General features: G+C 46.2%; 1 protein-coding gene across 5 annotated transcripts in view; it reads left to right on the top strand.

Moving 5' to 3' along the window:
* Positions 1 to 20,397, top strand: part of MCOLN2 (mucolipin 2) — a 50,226-nt gene extending 29,829 nt beyond the window's left edge. For 4 of the 5 annotated variants that reach the window (XM_032494697.1, XM_032494695.1, XM_032494698.1 and 1 more), the window contains 9 exons: positions 50 to 149; positions 5,389 to 5,501; positions 6,693 to 6,842; positions 8,192 to 8,293; positions 8,401 to 8,523; positions 15,530 to 15,736; positions 17,102 to 17,223; positions 19,299 to 19,412; positions 19,573 to 20,397. In XM_032494697.1, coding sequence (XP_032350588.1) covers positions 50 to 149; positions 5,389 to 5,501; positions 6,693 to 6,842; positions 8,192 to 8,293; positions 8,401 to 8,523; positions 15,530 to 15,736; positions 17,102 to 17,223; positions 19,299 to 19,412; positions 19,573 to 19,609 — 1,068 coding nt within the window. In that variant the 3' untranslated portion in view covers positions 19,610 to 20,397. The remainder of the gene's footprint in view (positions 1 to 49; positions 150 to 5,388; positions 5,502 to 6,692; positions 6,843 to 8,191; positions 8,294 to 8,400; positions 8,524 to 15,529; positions 15,737 to 17,101; positions 17,224 to 19,298; positions 19,413 to 19,572) is intronic. The other variant, XM_032494696.1, reaches the window with a different exon arrangement.
* The last annotated feature ends 1,107 nt before the right edge of the window (positions 20,398 to 21,504 follow it).

Raw genomic sequence — 21,504 nt, 5'->3', positions numbered from 1 at the left:
GTCATACTTCCTGCTGAGCTGTAACCTCTTCATATATTTGTGTCTCCAGATTACCTTTGACAACAATGCTCACAGCGGCAAAATCAAAATCTATTTTGACAGTGATGCTAACATCGAAGAGTGTAAAGACTTGACCATATCCGGATCCAGTAAGTACGTTGTATGCCGGCCCACTGTGGATTAGGGATGATTTTTAACACTTTATTTTGGGACATGGGGTATTTAAATGGTTTAAAGCTTGAGAAAACCACATTGCGAGCATTCACTTCTGTACAGCATACCCCACCAGGTTTTGCATTTCTGTTCAAATCAGCGAAGGTTGATTGCAGATCTCATAGGAGGCAGTGTTGCCCAGTGGTTAGGGGCAGTTGCTGGAGCCAGGCTGCCTGGGTCTGGGTTTTGCTTCTGTTTGTTATGCCTGCGATCTCAGATGAATTACTTAACCTTTCTGTGTCTCAGTGTCTTTCTCTGCAAAATGAGGGTAATAATAGTACTCACCTTCCAGGATGCTGAGTGCTGAAGGGCTTGGTAGGTAAAGCAAAGCGCTGAGAGCAAGAGCTGGCGCGTTGTCACTGGGGGCGCTCTGGGGAAGAAAGTGCCTCTGCGGGGGGGACTGACATGCCTGTGAGATCCCTCCCGTGTCCTGCGCAGGAGTAAGTGAGGGAGGCCAGGAGGTGTGAGACGCGGGAAAGCCGAGGGCCGTTCTGCTGGGGACAGAGTGAGAAATGCAGTCGAGCCACGCTTCCTGGAGAAGGTACGACTTGGTCCGAGCCTGTGACAGTGGAGACAGATCAAGGCCTTCAGAGCCCGGAGAGCAGCCTGTGCACTCCTGGGTCCTTTCCTCATCCGCCACCCGGAGAAAAGCTCTTAATCCGCAGGCTGAAGTGAGCCACACAGAACCCATTCTCATGGAGGGGTCGGGGTGATGTTAACGACGGGTGGTCAGTATTTCTTAACTTACCAGTTTGGTTTAACTGAACTTGCCTTTGACCTGGTTATCAGAACAAAATGTAAAACACCTGTGGTTCCTAACTGTTTTGTACTAGCTGTAAATTAGATTCAGTCTGTGCCTGTCGCTTTTCAGTTGTCTGAGTCCTCATGATTCTGACGTTCTGGCTTTGAAGTTCCGTTAACTGCACTTACTCAGGCCTCTGATCAGGACACACAGTTTTAGTTTCTGTTGAAACGTGGTTTCTTTCCCTCAGCAGACACTCTCCCCAACAGAAACAGGTCAGAGGCATCTTTTCCAAGTCCAAGTAGAGGCTGCAGCTATGTTATGTGAACAAAGCTAACCCTTGTCGCATCTGAAGCGTGGCTTGGCAGTAGTCATTTGATCAAGTAAGTGAGTCAGTCAAGCAGGTTTGCCAGGACACGGCTTCCTTACCCGCGAGGAGGCTCCGCAGAGCACTGGGGAGCTTTGCTTGGCTGCACTCAGAACGGGGGAGCTCTGGCTCCCTCCTGTGGCCGCTGCGGGGAAGCGCAATCTCACTGCTAGAAACACGAACATTTCCAATGCTTTTCCCAGAACTGCACCCTGAAACCAGAATCTGTTCTTAGGAGACCACAAATTTAAAATGACATGACAAGTCTTAAAAAGCCGAGGTTTATAAACCAGCTTAGGAAGTGGAATTTTTTTTCCCTATATGGGAAGCTGTCTGGTGGATAGATTGCCCTGGCTTTGGGGGAGTGGGACAAAGGCAAGGGTGACATCTGCTGGGATCTTTGCATTATTTCCAAAATGTTCTGAGGTTTGCTCTTATGCGTGCACTTACCTTGAAGCTTCTCTCTCTTTCTTGTCATTACCTATGTTATCTTGAGGCGAAATATGAGGGAATGTCCATTTTCACATACAAACTTCGTGTTACCTCTTATGAATTCTAATACCCGTTGCCCGTGTGCCACTAATCTTCACTTTAATTTGATTTTATAAATATAGCCATTTGGGCATGGGAGCCAGAGGAGACAGGAATTCATGGATGGGACTCCACACTGATGGGCGATATAAACGGCTGTCCCAGGAAAGGGGGTTTAGTAAGCGTGGGATGCCCTGGTTAGGGTCACAGAGGGGGCCGGGTAGTGTGTGGGGACTTCTCAGGCCCTGGAAGGACTGGGTGCTATAGGACTTCCCTACCCAGGTTGGCAGAGACATCTCTCTGGACTAGTGTTTTACAGACCCAGGTTTGGGAAATGTCCCTGTGGGAAAGACATAGTCTCAATAGAGTAAGAAAGCAATTACGATGTTCATAAAATACTTTGTGTAGCACATCAAACTAGTCTGCTCAATAAGTCAAATTAAAACAGAATACAATATTGGTTTCTCTGGCAGGAGAGATGGTTTATCTTCCTAGTTCTGGACCTCAGTTTTCTCATCTGTAAATAAGGCCCACTGCAAGCAATCTTAGGGATTTTGTTATAGTTCTAGGTCAGGAAGGAAGGTACTAGATGCTGTTCTTGCATTACTCAAGATTTCGGTCCAGAAGGAACCCTAATTCAAAAAGACACCTACACACCAATGTTCACAGCAGCACTGTTTACAATAGCCAAGACATGGAAACAGCCTAAATGTCCATTGACAGATAACTGTGGTATGTTTATACAATGGAATACCATTCAGCCATAAAAATGACAGCATAATGCCATTTGCAGCAACATGGATGTCCCTGGAGAATGTCATTCTAAGTGAAGTAAGCCAGAAGGAGAAAGAAAAATACCATATGATACCACTCATGTGTGGAATCTAAAAAAAAAAAAAGAAAGAAGATAAATGAACTTAAATATAAAACAGAAACAGACTCACAGACATAGAATACAAATCTGTGGTTGCCAGTGGGGAGGGGATTGGGAAGGGACAGATGGGGAGTTCGAGATCGGTAGATACTGACAGGTATATATAGAATAGATAAACAAGTTTATACTGAATAGCACAGGGAAATATATACAAGATCTTGTGGTAGCTCATGGGGAAAAAGAATGTGAAAACACATATACGTATTTCATATATGACTGAAAAATTGTGCTGTGTGCCAGAATTGATACAACATTGTAAACTGACTATAACGCAATTAAAAAAAAAGAGATTTCAGTCCCCCCTCCCAAGAACTGCCCCTGTTCCCTCTGCCTCATTCCATGGGTTAAAAAAAAAAAAAAAAGAGGTCTTGAGTTCTTGTCAAGACAAGTTTTCTTACCTACCCATTAGATGATATCTTGGGATAACTTAAACTTCTGAAGTATAAAATGGCTAAAGATGGACTGCAAGTGCTCCGTACTCGGCACTGTTCTAAGGAGCACTCCACAGCGTTCACTTTACCTGATTTCCTGACAGCACATGAAACTGGTGCAGCTAAGCCTCTGGTACCCGAGGCATCTGAAGCTCAGTGAGGCTAAATAATTTGCTCAGTGTAATTTCATTTACCGGCTGTCTTTGCGCAGACCTCACTGGATGAGCTGCCCTCAGAGAAACACTCGGCCATGGGTGCTCCTCTGGGGTTATTTATAAGTCCGTGGACACACCCCCATCTTTCTCTTAAATGCCCTCTCTGCAGCGGCGTCGCTGTGGAGCACCCTGACCTAAGACTCTCCTGCAGGTTGCATGTCCCCAGCCCTGCTTCCCTCTCCCCTGGCCTTTCTTCATCCCGGTCCCGAGCCCACCTCTCCTAATTCCCAAGCGTGGCCACGCATCCCCCATCCTTCCTAGTCCCTGTTTCTTTCTGCAGTCTCTCTGGGTGGCTGTGTCCCCACCCACAGAATCAGCTGCCGCTGAGTCATCTTCTCTTGCTATGAGTGTCCAGACTGAGTTCAGGTTACCCAAGGCAGAAAAGGGTCATCCTTGGTCAGACCTTCCTTACTCCCGGAGTCCCGTTAAAGACCAGGCTGAATCTCTCCTCTTTGTCTCTGACTACTTTGTGCTTGTCTTTCTGTGCCTTCTCTGCCTCTAACTTAGCTCAGACCTTCACCAGGACTCACTTAGGTTATTTGGTGGTCTTCTTATGTTCTGCTGGGGTCTCTGCATTTATTTGTAAGCGTCCTGAAGCGTTAGGCTAAGCACAGGCGCTGTCGTGTTGGACAAAATCCATCCGGTCCCTGCCTCCCAGAGCGAGTCATTTACTGGGGAAGGTAGACATTGAATGAGGCCGTAGTAACTCCTGTAAGTGTTTGCTGTTGTTATTTGCATGGAGATGTTCTGAGTGCTTTTATATTTGAACTTACTTAATCCTCATAGCAGCCCTATGATGTAGGGTTTTTTTTATTCTACCCAATTTTTTGGATGAGGAAACTGAGGCAACTTCGCCAAGGTTCCACGGCTTCTGAGTGCAGAGCCAAGATTCAGACCCAGGTCTTGGGCTCTAGAGACCATGTCCATTCCTGTTGTACACTGTCTCTGTGCTCCTTGCAGTGCTGTCTTTGAAGAGTTCAGTGGCCATTGAGTGAAGGGGAACAAGCGGAGCTAGAGGTGTGGACAGTGCTCTGATAGGGTGTTGGGGGGTGGCTAATCCAGATGGGGATTCAGGGAATTCTGTTCTGGAGACGGAAGGTATTCAGTGTGAAACCCAAGGCTGAATAATCCAAACACATGTGATGGGGAGGGTGCTGTTCCAGGCAGAGGGATCAGCATGTGCAAAGTCCCTGAGGCAAGAAAGAGAGAGAGAGAGCTTGAGCCTGGTAGGAGCAGGGAAGGAGGACCAGAGTGGCTTCAGGGTGGAGCCAGGGTGGAGGCAGCAAGTGGCAGGTGACAAGACCACCGAGGGTGGGCACGGGCCAGGCAGGGGACAGCCATGGTTGGGATTTGGGACAATCCCATGAAGTATGAGAGAAGCTTAGGTTACAGTTTCATCTTCTTCTAGTACATTCCCTGTGCACCTGTGTCCCAAGACAAAAATCTGACTACTCCTCTCCTTCCTTTCATCCCAAGCGGTTCTTCTTCCCACACGCGGAACAAGCTTGTTGAACTGGCACTCTTCGCCGAGAAAGCACAGAGTAAGGCTGAGGAGCAGAAATGGGGTTCTGGGCGGTGGGATTTTTACGGTGCCCGTCCCCTCGTTAATGGAGAGCTTGGCGCTGGTGTTTTTATGGGAAAGAACTCTGAGTTTGTCTGCAGTCTTGCCTCTTCTGAATGGAGCCCAAAAGGACACCCTTCTCTTGAATTCTGTTCTACAGTAAAGATTTAGAAATATATTTTAGGGCGCCTTTTAAGAATTTACGTTTCTGAATGTATAACTCAACACCGGGGCGCGATGACCGTGTCTGTGAGCTTCTGCGTGAGCGCAGCGTGATTGTTCTTGAGGTTGAAGCCTTTAGAACTTGGACTTACTTTCCAGAGGCCACCTTGTTTTGGAAATTATTCCCATGTAAGGTGTGTTTGACCTTTGAATTCTGTTTTTGTTCCTCCAGTTCAGAAAAATACTCAGTATGTCCTGGTGTTTGATGCATTCGTCATTGTGATTTGCTTGGCGTCTCTCATTCTGTGCACAAGATCCATTGTTCTTGCTCTCAGGTTACGAAAGGTAAGTGTGTGTTGGAACTTTCTCCCTCCCCTCGTGGCCTCCGCCTTCAGTTGGTCCAAACAGTGGGTCCCCGACATTGGGTCATCCTGCCCTTTCTGGGGCCCTTGACTGAACTAGATTCCTGTGAGTGATTGCCCCTGCGAGGCATTCATCAGCCTGAGATGCAAGAGTAGGTCCGAGCTCCTAGCACGTCAGGAGGAATTGGACGATTACCTGCTTAAACCCAAGCTAGCAAGCGCAGGTGCACAGTGGTGAGCTCTCAAGCTTTTGAATGTTTCTGGAATAAATGAGACCCTTTTAAACGCAGGAGTGACCTTCAGAACAGAGTAATAATATGTGTGGGTTTCACCTTTTGTCTACGAATCAAAGTTCATTTGGACAAGGAAGTGTGGTAAGTGGGTTATGATGAAGCATAAAATGCTTTATTTTTAAAATAGTTCTAAAATTCTCCCCTGAGTTTCACTGTACCTTCTTATCCTCGGGGCTCTGGTGAATATATATACTCCAGCTCCCCACAAATCTTACTCTGGTCTGTGGCATGTGTATAAATACAGACTGGGTCTGGGGAAATAGGAAGTCGTTACAGTGCCATCTGTGGAGCAAGGAAGTAGTCTACACTCTCTTTTTCCAATTCTTGACCTTTGTCAGTTTATTTTGTAAATATCCACTTGTCTTACCGCACCCACCCCCCCAAATCCCTAGCTATTCTGAATACAAGGTCGGGGTCCGGGTTCGGCCAGTGTGCTGGGGGGACCCCGGGAGCACGTGCTCAGAAAATGGGAGGCTGGGGGTCAAATCCTGGCCTGGCCTCCCTGTGTGTCCGTTGCCTCCTCAGGAAGGTAGGGCCAGGGGTGCCTGTTCGCGGGGCTGCTGTCTAGCTGAATGAGCTGAGAATACGTTAAGTATTTGGCACGTACTGTGTGTTAGCGATTTCCACGAGAGTCTGTTGGAGCTAGAGCACGGTGCTCAGCGTCTGAGTTAGCTTCGCTGAGTTAACCGGAATGCTCACCTCTGGCGGGGGCAGATGGTGGAAGAAGTGTGGCGGTGATCCCCACCCGCGAAGTCAGGACCCACCCAGGTGGAACAGGCAGTGCCGGGTCATCCTGCAGGTGGGAGCGCTGTCTCGCCCTCGGCTCCTTCCAGAGAGCAGTGTGGTTTGTAAGAAATGCTCTTTTGAAATATTTGCCGCAGAGATTCCTGAACTTCTTCCTGGAGAAGTACAAGCGGCAGGTGTGCGACGCCGACCAGTGGGAGTTCGTCAACGGGTGGTACGTCCTGGTGATCACCAGCGACCTCATGACAGTCATTGGCTCGGTGTTGAAGATGGAGATCAAAGCCAAGGTGAGGGCAGCCCATTCGAAGCCTGGCGTGCTTCGTGCTCTCCTGGTGGCCTCCGCACTGCAGGACAGGTGGTCCTCACCAAGACTTCCCTGACGCGCACGCTTTCTCTTTTCCTCACACCTGTTCCGTGGGCAGCATCTTCAAAATATGAATGGAAGTTTGGGAAGATCGGTTGCTGGGGTGGGCTTTATTTACGTATTTATTTACTCAGTTGCAAAAGGAGAGCTGATCCGACAGCCAATCCTGCCAAAAGCCAGCGGTGCCCGACCATGACCGATAGGTGTGCTGACGGATGGGGTGAGGGCAGAGATCTTTCAGTCCCCACCAGGCACCTGGCACTTTGTGTAACTTAGCTGATTTAATCTCATGACCAAATCTTGACTCTCCCCCTACCCACTGCCCCGGGCTACACTATCTGTTAGCAAATCTTTCCAGAGTTACCTCCTGACCACAAAAGCACCTCCTTCTCATCCATCCAGCTGCTCTGGCTCCTTCAGGCTGTCTTCCTCTCTGGCCCAGACTGCGACAGCAGACTCCTCATTGGCTGTCCTGCCTTCAGCCTTAGACCCCTCAGATCGATGCCCACAGCTATCAGTGTGATTTTTCTGGAAGTATCTATCTTGCTGTGACAATCCTTTCTGCCTCAGGGACGCCCTTTGGGATGAAGCAGCCTTCAGAGTGGCCTCCAGGGGCCTTGTCACCTCGCTTTGCCTCCCTCCCACCCTCGCCCTCCTGACCCACCAGTGCTGCCCCTCTGGGACATCTGGCAGGCTCTCAGCGCATGCCTTCGTTCAGTCTCTGCCCGCTTCCTTGCAATGCTCTCCCCGCCGGTCCTCCAGGCCCAGCACTGCTCCAGGGTCACGCCCGTGGGAAGCCCTTGTGTGTCTCTCGTTGCACGTAGCATATAAGAATTGTGAGAATTATAGGAGAACTGTGTGTGTGTGTGTGTGCGTCTCCTCAGTTAGACCTGGAGGTCCTTGCGAGCAGGAACTGTTAGCAAATCATGTTGGAGCTTTCTTTCAGAACTAACTGAAAGATATCGTTTAATATTTAACAAACACCATTGGTTTATGTTCTTTAATGCCCAGGTCAGTGGTAAGTGCAGTTTCTATTTCAGGATATCGTTTGAACAAAAATTCTGTTTAACCACTTGAAATACTAAAAGGAACTGAGAAACACATTTAGAATTGCCCTCGCTATTATTTCCTTCTGCAGTTGAAAAACCCTCAGAATCAATGTAGAGGAAGAGGCAGGCAGTCCATTCTTTTTTTCCCGTCTGTTTAAAGGGAGGTTCATAAGCTGAGTGGAGTAGAATGTTTTACTTATATGTCTGTGTTTTCATTCCTTAGAATCTCACAAATTACAACCTGTGCAGCATTTTGCTTGGGACGTCCACGCTCTTTGTCTGGGTTGGCGTCATCAGATACTTGGGTTATTTCCAAGCCTACAACGTAAGGATGTGGGCACTGGGGGCGTCACTGGGATTGCGGTTCATTTCTTCTTTGGGTTCCAGTAGCAGCTTTTTAAATCGCCCCTATTCTGCTGATTTTTCCCCCAGGTGCTCATTTTAACGATGCAAGCCTCACTGCCAAAGGTTCTTCGCTTCTGCGCGTGCGCTGGAATGATCTATCTGGGGTACACCTTCTGCGGCTGGATTGTCCTCGGACCCTATCACAACAAGGTGTGGAGCACTAAGTCTTCCGTCTGCACAGTAGGCACCTGAGACCCTAAAAAGTGCGCTTCTAGCACTGAGCTTTGTCCCGCTTTGCCCTCGCACACACTCTTGACATCAGCAAGCATGTATATTTGCATCAGCTTTCTTTTTCTTTCCCTTTTCCGGATATTGAAGTGACTTTGGGATATTGAAACAAGCCCTGTGGGAAACTAGAGGGCACTTCATAACTGTCTGGGCCTGGCTCGAGGGGTCACATATTAACCCAGCTGATCATCAAATAAGAAACTTTGGACACGAGATCACTGCAATAAAAAGGGAAATGAAGTATTACAAAGCCTTTCCAATTTAAAATATTAGGGTTTTCATCCAGATTAATTAAGGAGAATGGAGGAAGGTGAAGGCTGCCCAGAATGACCATATTAGGCTTATGATTAAAACGATAACACATCTTTGTCTTTGCAGGTGGTTTTGGTTACAGTGTCATCTTAGTGCCTTGTTAAAGATCAGTATCCTAATCTCAGGGACATCCAAGTTCTGGTCAGGTGTTCTTGTCTTAAAACGATTTTAAGTTTTGTTGATAGATAGAGCAGGAAATAAAATTAGGTAGGTCTTGTTTTCAAACCAGAAAAAGTAAAAGTGGTCATTGCATCTTATAGTTTTGCTTTCATGGGCCTCCGGCAGCTGGAGCCGCAGGAGCAGCAGACGTGAAGGTAACAGCGCCCAGCCCTCGGTCCTTGGTTGTGCTGCCGTTCCTGCCTTCTCTCTCACTTAATCTCCTCAACGGCCCAGGGTGCTGTTGTCCTGGCTCAGGTCCTCTGCAAGGAGAAAAGAAGCAAAAATGTAAAGGACTGCACTGACGTTGGTGTTAACAGCTCAGCCTTACATTTTGACCTTGACAGTTGCATTAAACAAAAACATGATCAAGTCTGGTTTACCGACTATTCACAAGGAGTGAGCAATCCACAAAACCCAAACTCCCGGCATGGTCCTACTAAAATAAATCCTGGGAACTTGGCCGACACCCAGGCTTTCTCCTCTTTAAGGGTCACATTTAACATGTGCGAAGAGAATTACAGTTTTCCTTCCTGAGACACTGTATAAAGCAACAAAGTGACAATCTCTGGGTTAATAGTAAATCTTGATAATCTTACTGCTCTTCCAATTCCATTCCACTGCTTTAAAGGTGACTCATGAGTAAAAATTGTTCTTTGATATGATCTTTCTGATCTGGAGAACTTACTGCCTTAGTGCCCAGGAAAATTTACATTTTTCTTCCTTATCTGCCTCTTGCTCTGAACGCCTGTCCACATTTTTGTCACTAGAGGGCAGTGTTGCACCACGTGGAATAAACACTGAGCCTAAGACTTCTGCTTTAATTCACAGGGCCTCGGGGCAGGTGGTGCCATCTCCTTCGCCCTCTGTCTACCGTACCCCGTCGTTATTCTGGAAGGTGCTTGGAAAATGTTGCTTGAATTTTACTAAAATAGCTACCATTCTCAAATGCTATGTGCTAGACAGATGTGGTGCCCACGGCCCTGTCCCCCAGTTGCTCCCCGCCAGTAGCCCTATGGGGAAATACTATTATCCTTTTACAGAAAATAGGGATCTTAATATGTTAGATGATTTTCCTGCGGTTGCATAGCTAGCGAATGGCAGAGACAGGACTCACACTCAGGTCTGCCGGACCCCAATACACACGCTTTGACCAGTACCCAGTAGGGCTTTTCTTGGCATTATCTAAAACAGACCATTACTAAACAGCATTTCGTTTGGCTCCAGAGTAGATCAACCTTGAGAGGAGAACCGGTCTTACTCTCTCTGTGTGTGTCCAGGTGACCTTGTGGACAATGATGTTACTTGCTTTGTGAGTCTGACTGCATGTTCTTACGTCAGTTGTGTCCCTTCAGAGAACCCAGGTGAGATGGGGACGCTCTGAATCAGCGCTGTCCCATAAAAATATGACGAGGGCTACAAATTTTCTGGTAGCCACGTTAAAATTTTTCTTTAAAGAAACAGATGAAATTGATTTTGATTATACATTGTATTGGACCCAATACATTAAAAATATTACTTCAGCACGTATTCAGTATAAAACATTGAGATATTTTACATTCTTTTTGGGGGTGCTCAGTCTTTGAAATCTGGTGTGTGTTTTGTCTGGACAGCACATCGCAATGTGGACTGGCTGCATATCTGATGCTCAAAAGCCCCACGTAGCTAGCGGCTGCCGTGTTGGATGTGGTGTCTCTCACCTCACACTAGCCTTCCACTTCCCCCTGGAGGAGTCGGGAGATGAGATCTGTATCTCTGGGGTTGCCTAGCAGGTCTGTTTATGACCTCCATCTCCCATCTCTAGCCAGGCTGATACACTGGAGGGAGGCGTAGGTAGGTTAATTCAGCGAATGCACTGATCAGAAGGAGGAGAAACCTTCAGGCTGGCTCTGGGCTTTTGTGCTTTTCTTCTCTGTATTATTTCTTCTTTGAATCTGAATTTAGAAATGTTTACTGCCCCCTCCAAGTTAATCCAAATCCTCAAAGCCAGCACCTCTTGAATCAGTATTGTCTGAAGCCTTGAAAACCTGGGCACCATTGTGAGCATTTTCTCGAATTTCTGGAATCACAGCAACCTTGGGTGTGGAAGCTAACTCTTTCTTTAAACATACAAATAAAAACTTCCAGAGAGGCGGGATCGGGGAAACTAGAATTTCACCCTGCTGTTTGACTGGCAGCAGGAATCCCACATTTTAGCTTCTGGGTTCCTGTTAGACATCAGATTTCAATGAGAAATTTCAGATTTCAACTGAGAGAGTAAAAATACAAGAAGTGTCCTGTGATGTTGATTCCAGCACTAATGGACGCTGGCACAACGTGCTTTCAGAATGCCTGGGCACGGCTGGCTAGAGATGCTGATGTTTAGTAATTCAAGGCGAGGATTCCAAGAACATTACTCTCACGTGGCTTTGATGTTTCCAGAAGACTTTTTTTTTTACTGTGAAGAGTAAATCGTAGACTGGCATTGTCCCCATGTTACAAGTGATCATGAAAAATCAGTGGGCTTCGCTGATGCCACCCACATTACATCTCTGTGCTTTCAAGGCTTCCAGTTTTAGCCAAGCACCTCTCTTATTCCAGAGAACTATTCTCTGGTTAAAATATTTTACCGGAATGTTGCATCAGGTTCTTAGCACCATCTCTTGAAGGGAATTTTTCTGTCGTTCTCTGACATAAGCCACTACAGGTTATGTTTTCACTCAAATGAAAGTTCTTTTTGGCTCAATCGCAAAATTATCATTTTGTGGAACAAATGCTTGGGGTCTCACTGTGGTCCTCTAGTACCTATGGGGACGCTTGATGGAGATACCCATTTAATATTTATTATATGTCTTCTGTGCACCAAATGCTATTGGGTTCTTCCAGCCCGAGTTCTTGGCTGCGGGGACCGTGGATTATTGCCCTCTGTGTTCCTCATGTCCAGTGTGGTGCAGAGAACATGGTAGGGGCTCAACCAGTTTGTTGAATGAACAAGAAACAGACAATAGTGCCTGCTTTCCAGGGACTTATAAGCTTTTAGGAACCAAAGCAATTTTCCATGAAGGCAGTTCTTCTGGACTGGAAGCATATTAAGACTTTATTTCTACTTACCTTGAGTATTTTTGAAGTTCACTTCTACTATGGATTTTGGTCAATGAAACGGACTGGCTGACAGCCACTTCTTGTGGTACGAAATGATAGGGTGTGTACCAGTCACTTAGCTTATCGGGTCTCTGTTTTAACTTTTTGGTGGGTTAAAATAAATCTCATGTGCCTCGAGAAGAAGGAGGTAAAGAACATTGATGTTGAGACAGGTATTGTGTCTAGACTGATTCTAAGTAACAGCACAGGAGACAAAAGGATGAGTTTGCTGCGTGCCCACCAACTAGCAGCTCTGGAACCTGAAACACAGACCAGCAGGCGTTCTTGACACTAAAGAAAGGAACTGGCCAGATTTCAAAAGAAACTATGAGAAATGTGAATTATTAATGATGCTGTCAGAGTTGTGATTGATAGCCACAGAAACACACTTAAACTTCATTGTCTTAAGGCTAGTGGTGGGGATGGAAAATATTTACTCTGGGAACTGCCTGTCTCACCGGTAACTAATGTGTGTATTATTAAGTGACTTGCTCAGATGGATGCTCCCTCCAGGTCTCTGTGGAGAATGACACTTGTCCGGCTCTTCAGAGCCATTGCTGATGCAGCAAAGCCACGGGCATGATTCTTGTCTGGAGTACCCACGTGCTCTCTCCCCGTGCATCCAGCCGTGGAGCAGGGAGGGTAGGAGGGTAGGACGTGGTGTTTGCTAGTTGGTGGGAGGACAGAGAAGTACGTATAAACCAATTAGAAGACCAACCAGTGGTTTACTCTGTGGTTCTTACTGATGCAGAGAACAGAAGGGCTGCCAGGGCATCTGTCTTTTTTTTTCCTTCACTTCCTTTTTAAAAAATTGAAGTATAGTTGATTTACAATGTTGTTAGTTTCTGATGTACAGCATAGTGATTCAGTTATATGTATGTGTGTATATATATATATATATATATATATATTCTTTTTCATTATAGGTTATTGCAAGCTATTGAATATAGTTCCCTGTGCTGTACAGTAGGACCTTGTTGTTTATCTGTTTTATATATGGTAGTTTGTATCTGCTAATATCAAACTCCTAATTTATCCCTCCCCAACACTTTCCTCTTTAGTAACTATAAGTTTGTTTTCTATGTCTGTGAGTCTCCTTCTCTTTTGTAAATAAGTTCATTTGTATCATTTTTTAGATTCCACATATAAGTGACATCATATGATATTTTTCTCTTTCTGGCTTACTACACTTAGTATGATAATCTCCAGATCCATCCATGTTGCTGCAAATGACATTATTTTATTCTTTTTTATGGCTGAGTAGTATTCCATTGTATACGCATGTGTATACATACCACATCTTCTTTATCCAGTCCTCTGTCAATGGACATCTGGGTTGTTTCCATGTTTTGACTATTTGAAATAGTGCTGCTGTGAACATTGGGATGCAGGTGTCTTTTCAAATTAGAGTTTTCTCCAGATGTATGTAAGGGAGTCTGCCTTGAAGTAGAGTTTGAAATAGTCCCTCAACATTGACTTAATTGGACACAAGAAGAGGAAGAATATACCAGATGAAGAGAATAAATCCCATGATTTAAAGACAGAGAAATGGACTGGGTTTTGCAAGAAGAGGCAAGTACAGAATGTTAATGCTGCCACAGAAGGGGTGGGATGAGACCACATTAAGGGGAAACTTACTCCTACCTTCTTGGTTTGGGTTTTCACTTTGCATCCAGACTTTGTATATTGTTAAGCAAAAGAAGTGACCTGAAGGCTATATGCTATGAAGTTTAGATTTTACTGCAGCTTGGACTGGAGGCTGAAGAGGTGGGAGTGAGGAAGGCTTCCTTGGAAGTTTCTGTAGTAAGTGTTGACATCAGAATGGAGTAGACAGTGTGGATCAGAGAAACATCATAGGAACAGACAGAGCTTATTAGATTCTTGAGTGGGAAAGATTAATCAATTCAACACAAGTTTTAAGTGCTTGATTATCTTGGAGAAGTGTTTCTTTGGGAGAAGCCTGGAATCACTGACATATTTGGAAGGAAAGCCCGTTTTCTGGGTCGGAGTGGTGATGGGTTTGGGTTACATGTGACGTAGTAGCATGGCTCCCAGATGGAGATGTCCCAGAGACCTTCATCTCCTGTCCCCAGAGCCACACTCGCTGACTTAATGGTCACCCAGGCTCCTGCTGCTAAGGATAGAATCGGTGCAAAGCTCTACAGTAACTTGTTCCATCTGCATTTCTGAAAATTATATTAAGTTATTATCATTCTTTAGATAGAAGCTTTTCACATTCATCTGACATTGAGCCCTCTGGCCCCAGAGATATTCATTTATTAAGCACCTGCTGTGTGTGTTTGGTCAACGTGGCAGTCGTTTATGAACCGAGCAAGCCAGGGCAGTGGGCCGCGGGACTCCGGGGTTCCACGCCAGCCTCTGCCCGGCCCCTGCTCCCCAGGGCTGTGCAGCCACCCAGCCAGCCTCCAGCTGACTGCCTCGTGTCCACGTGCCTACCGGGCCCCTCAGGCTCGCCTCATCCGTCCTTCAGTAGTCCCTCCCCTCCCAGACTTACTTCTTCCCCAGCTTCCTCCTCCGTTTCCCCAGATTCCTTGCAATCCTGGGCCCTGCACTCACTCTCACTGGCACCCCGGCCCCCCGGCTTTTCCCATTCTGGGACGTCTTTGCCACAGTTACCTTTTAGGAACATATATCAGATCCTGCCCCTCTTCTGGTTGCAGTGTTCGCTCGTTTCCAGTTTCCCAGATTAATCTGAAGCATCTCTAACTAATCCCATAGCCTTAATACGAGACCATTCATCAACAGAATTTTCTCGAGCCTGTGTCTCCGGCCCATCCACACAGCTGCTGCAGTTCTGTCATTAGAAAGCACTATGGTGGATTGTACCCTTAAAAATGTTCATCACTTAGATCCAAGAACAGGGAAAAAAAAACCACGCTTAGAAATGTCCATTGCGTTGTTCTTCATAATAGCAAACATGATTGGGGTGTCCAGTGACAGGGAAATACTCACATGGGACTTTTCCAAGGAATGGTCTGTTTTGTAACCAGTACCCTCTAATTGTGAATAATGTAAGACTATGATGTTAAGTAGAGAAGAAAGAAAAATCTGGATCCGAAATTGTTAGATGATATGACCACAAATGTATAAAAAGAACAAAGAAGAAAACTGAGGGCAGCATCAAGGGATGATCTTAGTGAGCGTGGAGGGGAGCTCTGAATAATACTTTCCTGCCTGTGGTATTCCGGATGCTTCCAAGTGCACGTTAATACCAGTGGCAGCAACATCTTCAACAAAGCCAGCAGCTAACCAGTCAGTTCTCGGCTTCTTTGGATAATATGTCTCAAAAACTAATTTTGGTCTCCCCTCTCCTCCCCAGTTTCAAAACCTGAACACAGTTGCTGAGTGTCTGTTCTCGCTGGTCAACGGTGATGACATGTACGCGACCTTTGCCCACATCCAGCAGAAGAGCCTCTTGGTGTGGCTGTTCAGTCGCCTGTATTTATATTCCTTCATCAGCCTTTTTATATACATGATTCTCAGCCTTTTCATTGCACTTATTACAGATTCTTACGACACCATTAAGGTAAGCAATTATCATTATTTCCTGCCAAAAAATGATTGCAAATTCTGTTTAGACCGGAACATAAGAAAATACTACTTTTTTTTTGCTTACTTAAAATACTATAATTTTACTTAGATTTTGAGGTTTTGTAGGAAAGAAGCTTTTTAGATGCTGGAAGTTAGTTTTAAATATGCACTCAGGACATGGTCCCTGGCACCCAGATCGGAGTAGGCTGGTGTGGAGGTGGGAAGGAGGAAGGAAATGGGTAAGGATGGGCTGAGTTTGGTAAATCAAGTGGTTGGGCTGCCTGCCTCAGCACTGAGGCGCACCTGCCTGCCCGGGGACCTAGACTTTGAGGAGTGAGTTTCAGTAATAAGGGGTGGCCGTCACCCTGACAACCACCCAGATGCCGGCTCACCTCATACACTGGATGCTGCTTGTGCGGTGCGGTGTCCTTTAGGTTATGAAAGCTGTGGCTTTTGTGACTGTTGAGCTTCCTGCCTTCCTTAGCCACCTGGTGGGTCCTTTCAGACCGGGTCTGTTTAACTGATCTGTAGCTTGAAGGAAATCCTGCTGCCTTGGGCGATGGTGCCTCCACAGCAGATGGTCAGGCTTGGGAAATCCTGCTTGGGGCCAGCATCTGAGCCACCAGGGGTGCCCTGTCCGTGCCTTGGGACATTGTCCACTTACTGAACCCTTGTCAGACTAACTAAGAAGAAGCCAGTCCATTGGAAATACTCCTGGGCTCTTTGTGTGCGGGGAGACTCCTGTTCCCGCAGGGATGGGTGTTGGCTCTGCAGCAGGGCTGGGCGTGGAGACGGAGCAGCGCTCCTGCACTGCGGGTGCCTGTCCTTGACATGACGGTGTCCCTGTGGGGCTGCCAAGCCCCAGGGCCCTGGTAGGTGACCTCACTAAGAGCGAGGGGAGGCCCCTCAGGGTCTGTGTGTCTGCTGGGAGGAACCTACTGCCTTCTGCCTCACTAAGCAGCCAACTTCTACAAAAGTAGAGGAAATAGGGATTACTTCCCAGCCAGACACTACTTGGGTAGCGTAGGGGAGGGGAGCTCTTACCTGGTCTTGCAGTTGGCATCAAAGCTTTAGATGGCTGTCTCCTTCACTCCTGTTGACCTGCCCCTCCGCGGCCCCGCCGTGCTTCGCTGTCTGGCGTTACCCTCTGGATCGCTCTCTGTTCCCATGGTGGCCCTGGCTTGGCCTTCAAGGGACCGACAGATCGACTGATCATTGTCAATACCAGTTCTTGGATCTGAGCTAGCAAAGCGGAAGAGTTTCATTTTAGCAGTTTCATTTTATGGGTTTGGTTTGTTGACAAAGGGAGCAATTTCTCATGCTGTGTAAGTAAGGTAACAACACTGTGCACTTTTTAAAGAAATACCAACAGAATGGGTTTCCTGTAACGGATCTTCAGGAATTCCTGAAGGAGAGCAGCAGCAAAGAGAAGTGTCAGAAGGAGTCCTCAGCCTTCCTGTCCCGCGTCTGCTGCCTGAGGAGGTCAGTATTGTGTTTAGTCGGGTCTCCGTGCTCCCGAGATGAGACGCTCTGCTGCCTGAACAGAGAGTCCTCCCAGGGCGAATGCCACACTCAGCAGCCAGCTGACTGTGGGAAAGAATGCGCCCCTCCTTGCTTTCTTCCCCCAGCTATTGGCTTTGGAAATGAATTGCTTCTTATACAATAAAGTAGAAAGCTGTGTGACATGGTTGAAATCTCCTGGGAGTATCACGAGACTCATGAGAAGGCACGAGCTATGTGCCTGGAGTCAAGAGGGGAGCTGGCCCAAGGAGCGGTCAAAGCCCTTACTTGCAGAGCTAGAGCTCTGGGCACATGAAAGGTGTTTTCCCCGTTTCAGTATCTGTGGTACCGATAACCTTTATTGAGCAGAGCAGGAGACCTGCTTGAGAGGATGCTGAGCGTGTCCTTGGCTGGAAACGCAAATCAGTGGGTCTTCATGGACCAGCTGCCTCTCGCTCTCTGTTCATCAGGGCACTTAACGGAAGTGGTCTGGACCTGGTGGCAAAGCCTCCACACAGTGGCCTGGGGACTAGAATGGGGGTCAGGTGAGGATAATTTTCTTAATTGTGCCCATGTTTGTTTTCACCTGAAGTCAAGGGCCAGGTATCCCCGACTAATGTGTTCTGAGAAGGACTCTAAAACAGATTCCTGGAGGAAGATGGGAGAACATAATTGCTACTTAAAATCACAGGATGTGTTTTCTGTTAATCAATTCATACCGCATCTTGGGAATGAAATGGTATGACTGAGCCTTTCCAAAGAATGTCTGGTAAATATGAAACGAGGTCTTCTGAGAAGAGTTTTTAAGTTTTTAAAATCCCATTTTATCCTCTCAGAGCGTTAAACTGTTGCCATGGAAGCCGAGATAAAGGGAAATTAATTTTCTCAATAGGCAGCTGCTTCCGAAGAGGTACTTATGGAAGTCTCTCAGAGTTGCTTTTCTAATACGTAGTTAACTGTACAAAAAGAAAAAAAAACCCACAAAAAAAAGACCCATGTGAACATGTAGTTGTGAATTCTGGAAAGTAGCTCTAAGGTTTTGGTGTTTGATTTTTGGACCTTGGTTTGTACCACAAAAAGCCCCAGGAGGCTGTTAAATATTTTCTTGTGCAGCCATATGGAATGAGTGAAAGATTTAAGGAGTGGGCTGGAAGACTGACTGATAAGATTGGGTCTGAGTGGTGAGAAGATCAGAGCAACCTCAGCAGAGAGTTTTCCCTACGATGTGCTAAGGGCTGTGGAACAGGTGCCTCGCAGGAAGGAGGATCTGCCCATCGTGAAGAAGGAAAGAATGAAATGGAACAGGAGAGTCCACAAAAGAACATCAAGTGAAGAGCTAGGATGCTGAAGAAAGAGGACGTCAAAGATAAAAGCAGAAGTGGCTGTTACCAAAGGCGATCATGGGTGAAGTCAGCAGATCAGTTGTAGCCGAATAGCTAGATCAAAGCCTAGGACCCACGGGGCTCCAGACAGATCCTGCAGAGAGTCAGTGAAGGTCATGGGGCCTGATGAAGGAAATGGCTTGTATGGAGGCAGACAAACCTTGGAACAAGTGATGGCTTTGAATGTATTAGAGATTAAGTACACCTGGGTGTATTTAACAGCTGGAACCCTGAAAATGGAATAAAATTGAGAAAGGCTATGAGTGGGGAGTAAATATTGGAGAAGGAGCTCACTGAGGGAACCTGAGGAATCATAGCATCACAAATAGTGGTGTCGGGGTCCCCCTTCCAGTGCCCGGGACATACAGCCCAACGATCACAGCTCCGCCTCCTGCAGAGCGTGGTCGGGTTGTTCTTTTTCAACCAAGCAGTCCAGCAAGCACCACAGACCATCTCCCTTGAAGAGCCTCTGGCCTGATGATCAGAAATCCTGGTTCTTGTTTTGGACCCTGCCAATTCCCCATGACCTTTCCTAAACCTCCTGGCTCCTCCAGTGTCATCTGGGTGGAACAGACGGCCTTTGCAACCTCTTCTAGTTCTAACATGATGGGTTCTTTGGAAAGATGTGCTGGGTTGAGCAGATGCAGAGTTAACCTTTCTCCTCCCCTACCACAGCGCAGGAGGAAAATCTGCTGTTCTCACCGCCACTGAGATGGCTTTGTCGAAGGGAGACCGAGGGTGGACAGCTCCTCAAAATTGCCAAAAGCATGCAGTCAAACTACAAATAATGTAAATTGTCCTTCGTGTGTTTTCTTCCTCTTATATGTTGCACTCGGCATATCAACAACCCCTGTCTGCCTAGATGGTAGAGTGTGTATTCCTCTTCCACCTCGGAGATTTTTAAATCCTTGTTCTCTTTTCTCTTTCTTTCTCCCCCTTTCTGTTACAGAAGTAGAAGTGATGACCACTTGATCCTTGTTAACTGAAGTTCTTCTGCTGAAGATAATCAAGTTTCAGGTCTCTGTGTCCAGTGAAATGCAGAGGGACTCCAAATGGCTTGGACCAGCACTTCTAAAAATACTGATTGCAGAGTGGGATAGAGGACTGACTGTCAGCTGGCTGAATAGAACTGAAGTCCCAAAGTTCCTTTTTATAAACGTGGATGATGAAGAATAGAGCACGATCAAATACTGGGCCTTAGTGTGATGGAGCAGTGACACTGAAGTTCTGTATCAGTCTTCTCATTTACGACATCACGGTGTTGGGATGGGGAAAAAAACACATTTCAGAGTGTGTAAAACAGTGACATTTAAAGATCTGAGTTTATCATCAAGTAAGGGCTTGTTTTAAAAGTGATTCTTGGGTTAGAAGACATTTGTTAATTTGTGGTCTGCACAAAAGTAAAATTGGTTTCAATGCCAATTTAGAAACTTGAAGCTTGGAGAACTATTAAGCCATTTAAAGATTACACTTAAGTCAACAAAAAGACCTCTTGCAGTGGACATTTCTTGGTCTGTTTTCCTGTGGCCTTCTTCTTCAGCGTGACATGAAGAAAATGTCGGCAACAGTGGGCTGAATTGGAAACAGGGTCATTTGGACACCTCGTCCCTTGTGCTAAGTGTTGACTGTACACACATGACATGTGGACGTTAGAGTTCAGCGGTCGTCTCTCGTTTTAACAACTGAACGCCACTGGGGTGGGGGTTTACCCTTGTCAAGCAAGAAGAGATGGTATTTTTCTCCTAAATAAATTAAATTTATTTTTATCATAACACATGGAGCTACTACTATTATTTTTTTTTAAATGTACTGTCTTTTAACCTCTACCTAGTGAGAAATTCAGAGCACATCGCTATCAACTACTGGTCTCCTAAAGGGATTTCCCAGCTTCTTAAAGGCAGTGAAGGCGATGTAGAAGCTAGTGCATAGAAGTTGTTCAATAAATATTTATGGCAATGACTTGCAATTAAGCTCACTTCATGCATAGATTAATTTCATTCTTGAACTCTCTTAGGGGTCAACTATTTTACACTTACTGGTGAGGAGCAGAGTTTGAATTAGGCAGGACTCTCGTCCCAGGGGTCCCCTTCTTTTTCTCCTGTTCCTCCCGCCAAGCCCCTCCCTGAGTCTTTCTCATGCCCCCACCCCTCTCTCCTCGTCCCCACACCTTCTTCCTGTGCTCACACCAAACTCTAGCCCAGGGAAATCTTTCGGTTAATACCATTAAAGTCTGTAAGTGAGTGACTCGTGTCTAGACACAGAATACTTTGCTAAAATTCTCATTTTAGTTATAAACTTCTTTCTTTACATAAAAAAAAAGTCAAGAATTACAACTTTTAAACTAAGGACCACTTAACCCACAGTTCTCAGGCCATTCCCATGACTCCAGACTCAGGATGCAGTTGGATGACATACTCGCCTCTGAGCACCCCCAGGACATGGTTTGTCTCTGAATAGAACTGCTACTCAAGCCTTCCACGAACCCTGCAGCGGTGGCTGCCGTTTGAATTGAAGATTAATGGTGATCTTTCATGCTTGTGTTTTCCTTTTATTGGCTTTCATGTTTCCTTTTCTTCCTTTGCTCCAGCTGGACAAAACACTTTCAGGAAGAAAAATCTTGTTCCAGGTTACCCTGTGTCTGTGGAAACATTGTCTTCTCTCTTTTTTAATAATTTCAAACAGTTGTCACTTTACCGACTTATTTGGATTTTATTGAATGTTGTTCTCATCGCTCTGCTAGTGGGCATGTCTGGGACAAACCATTTTTTCTCTTCCCCTCGGCCTCCACTGCGGCCTGAGAGTTCCCTGTGCAAGTTGGGAGACATGTCCTTTCGGCCTGCTGGTTTCATTATGGGGTCTCCAGCTCTTATAGAACGTGCAT

This window comes from Camelus ferus, chromosome 13 (genome assembly GCF_009834535.1).
Source record: "Camelus ferus isolate YT-003-E chromosome 13, BCGSAC_Cfer_1.0, whole genome shotgun sequence".
Lineage (NCBI taxonomy): Eukaryota > Metazoa > Chordata > Mammalia > Artiodactyla > Camelidae > Camelus > Camelus ferus.
This window is presented reverse-complemented; position numbering and strand designations above follow the sequence as displayed.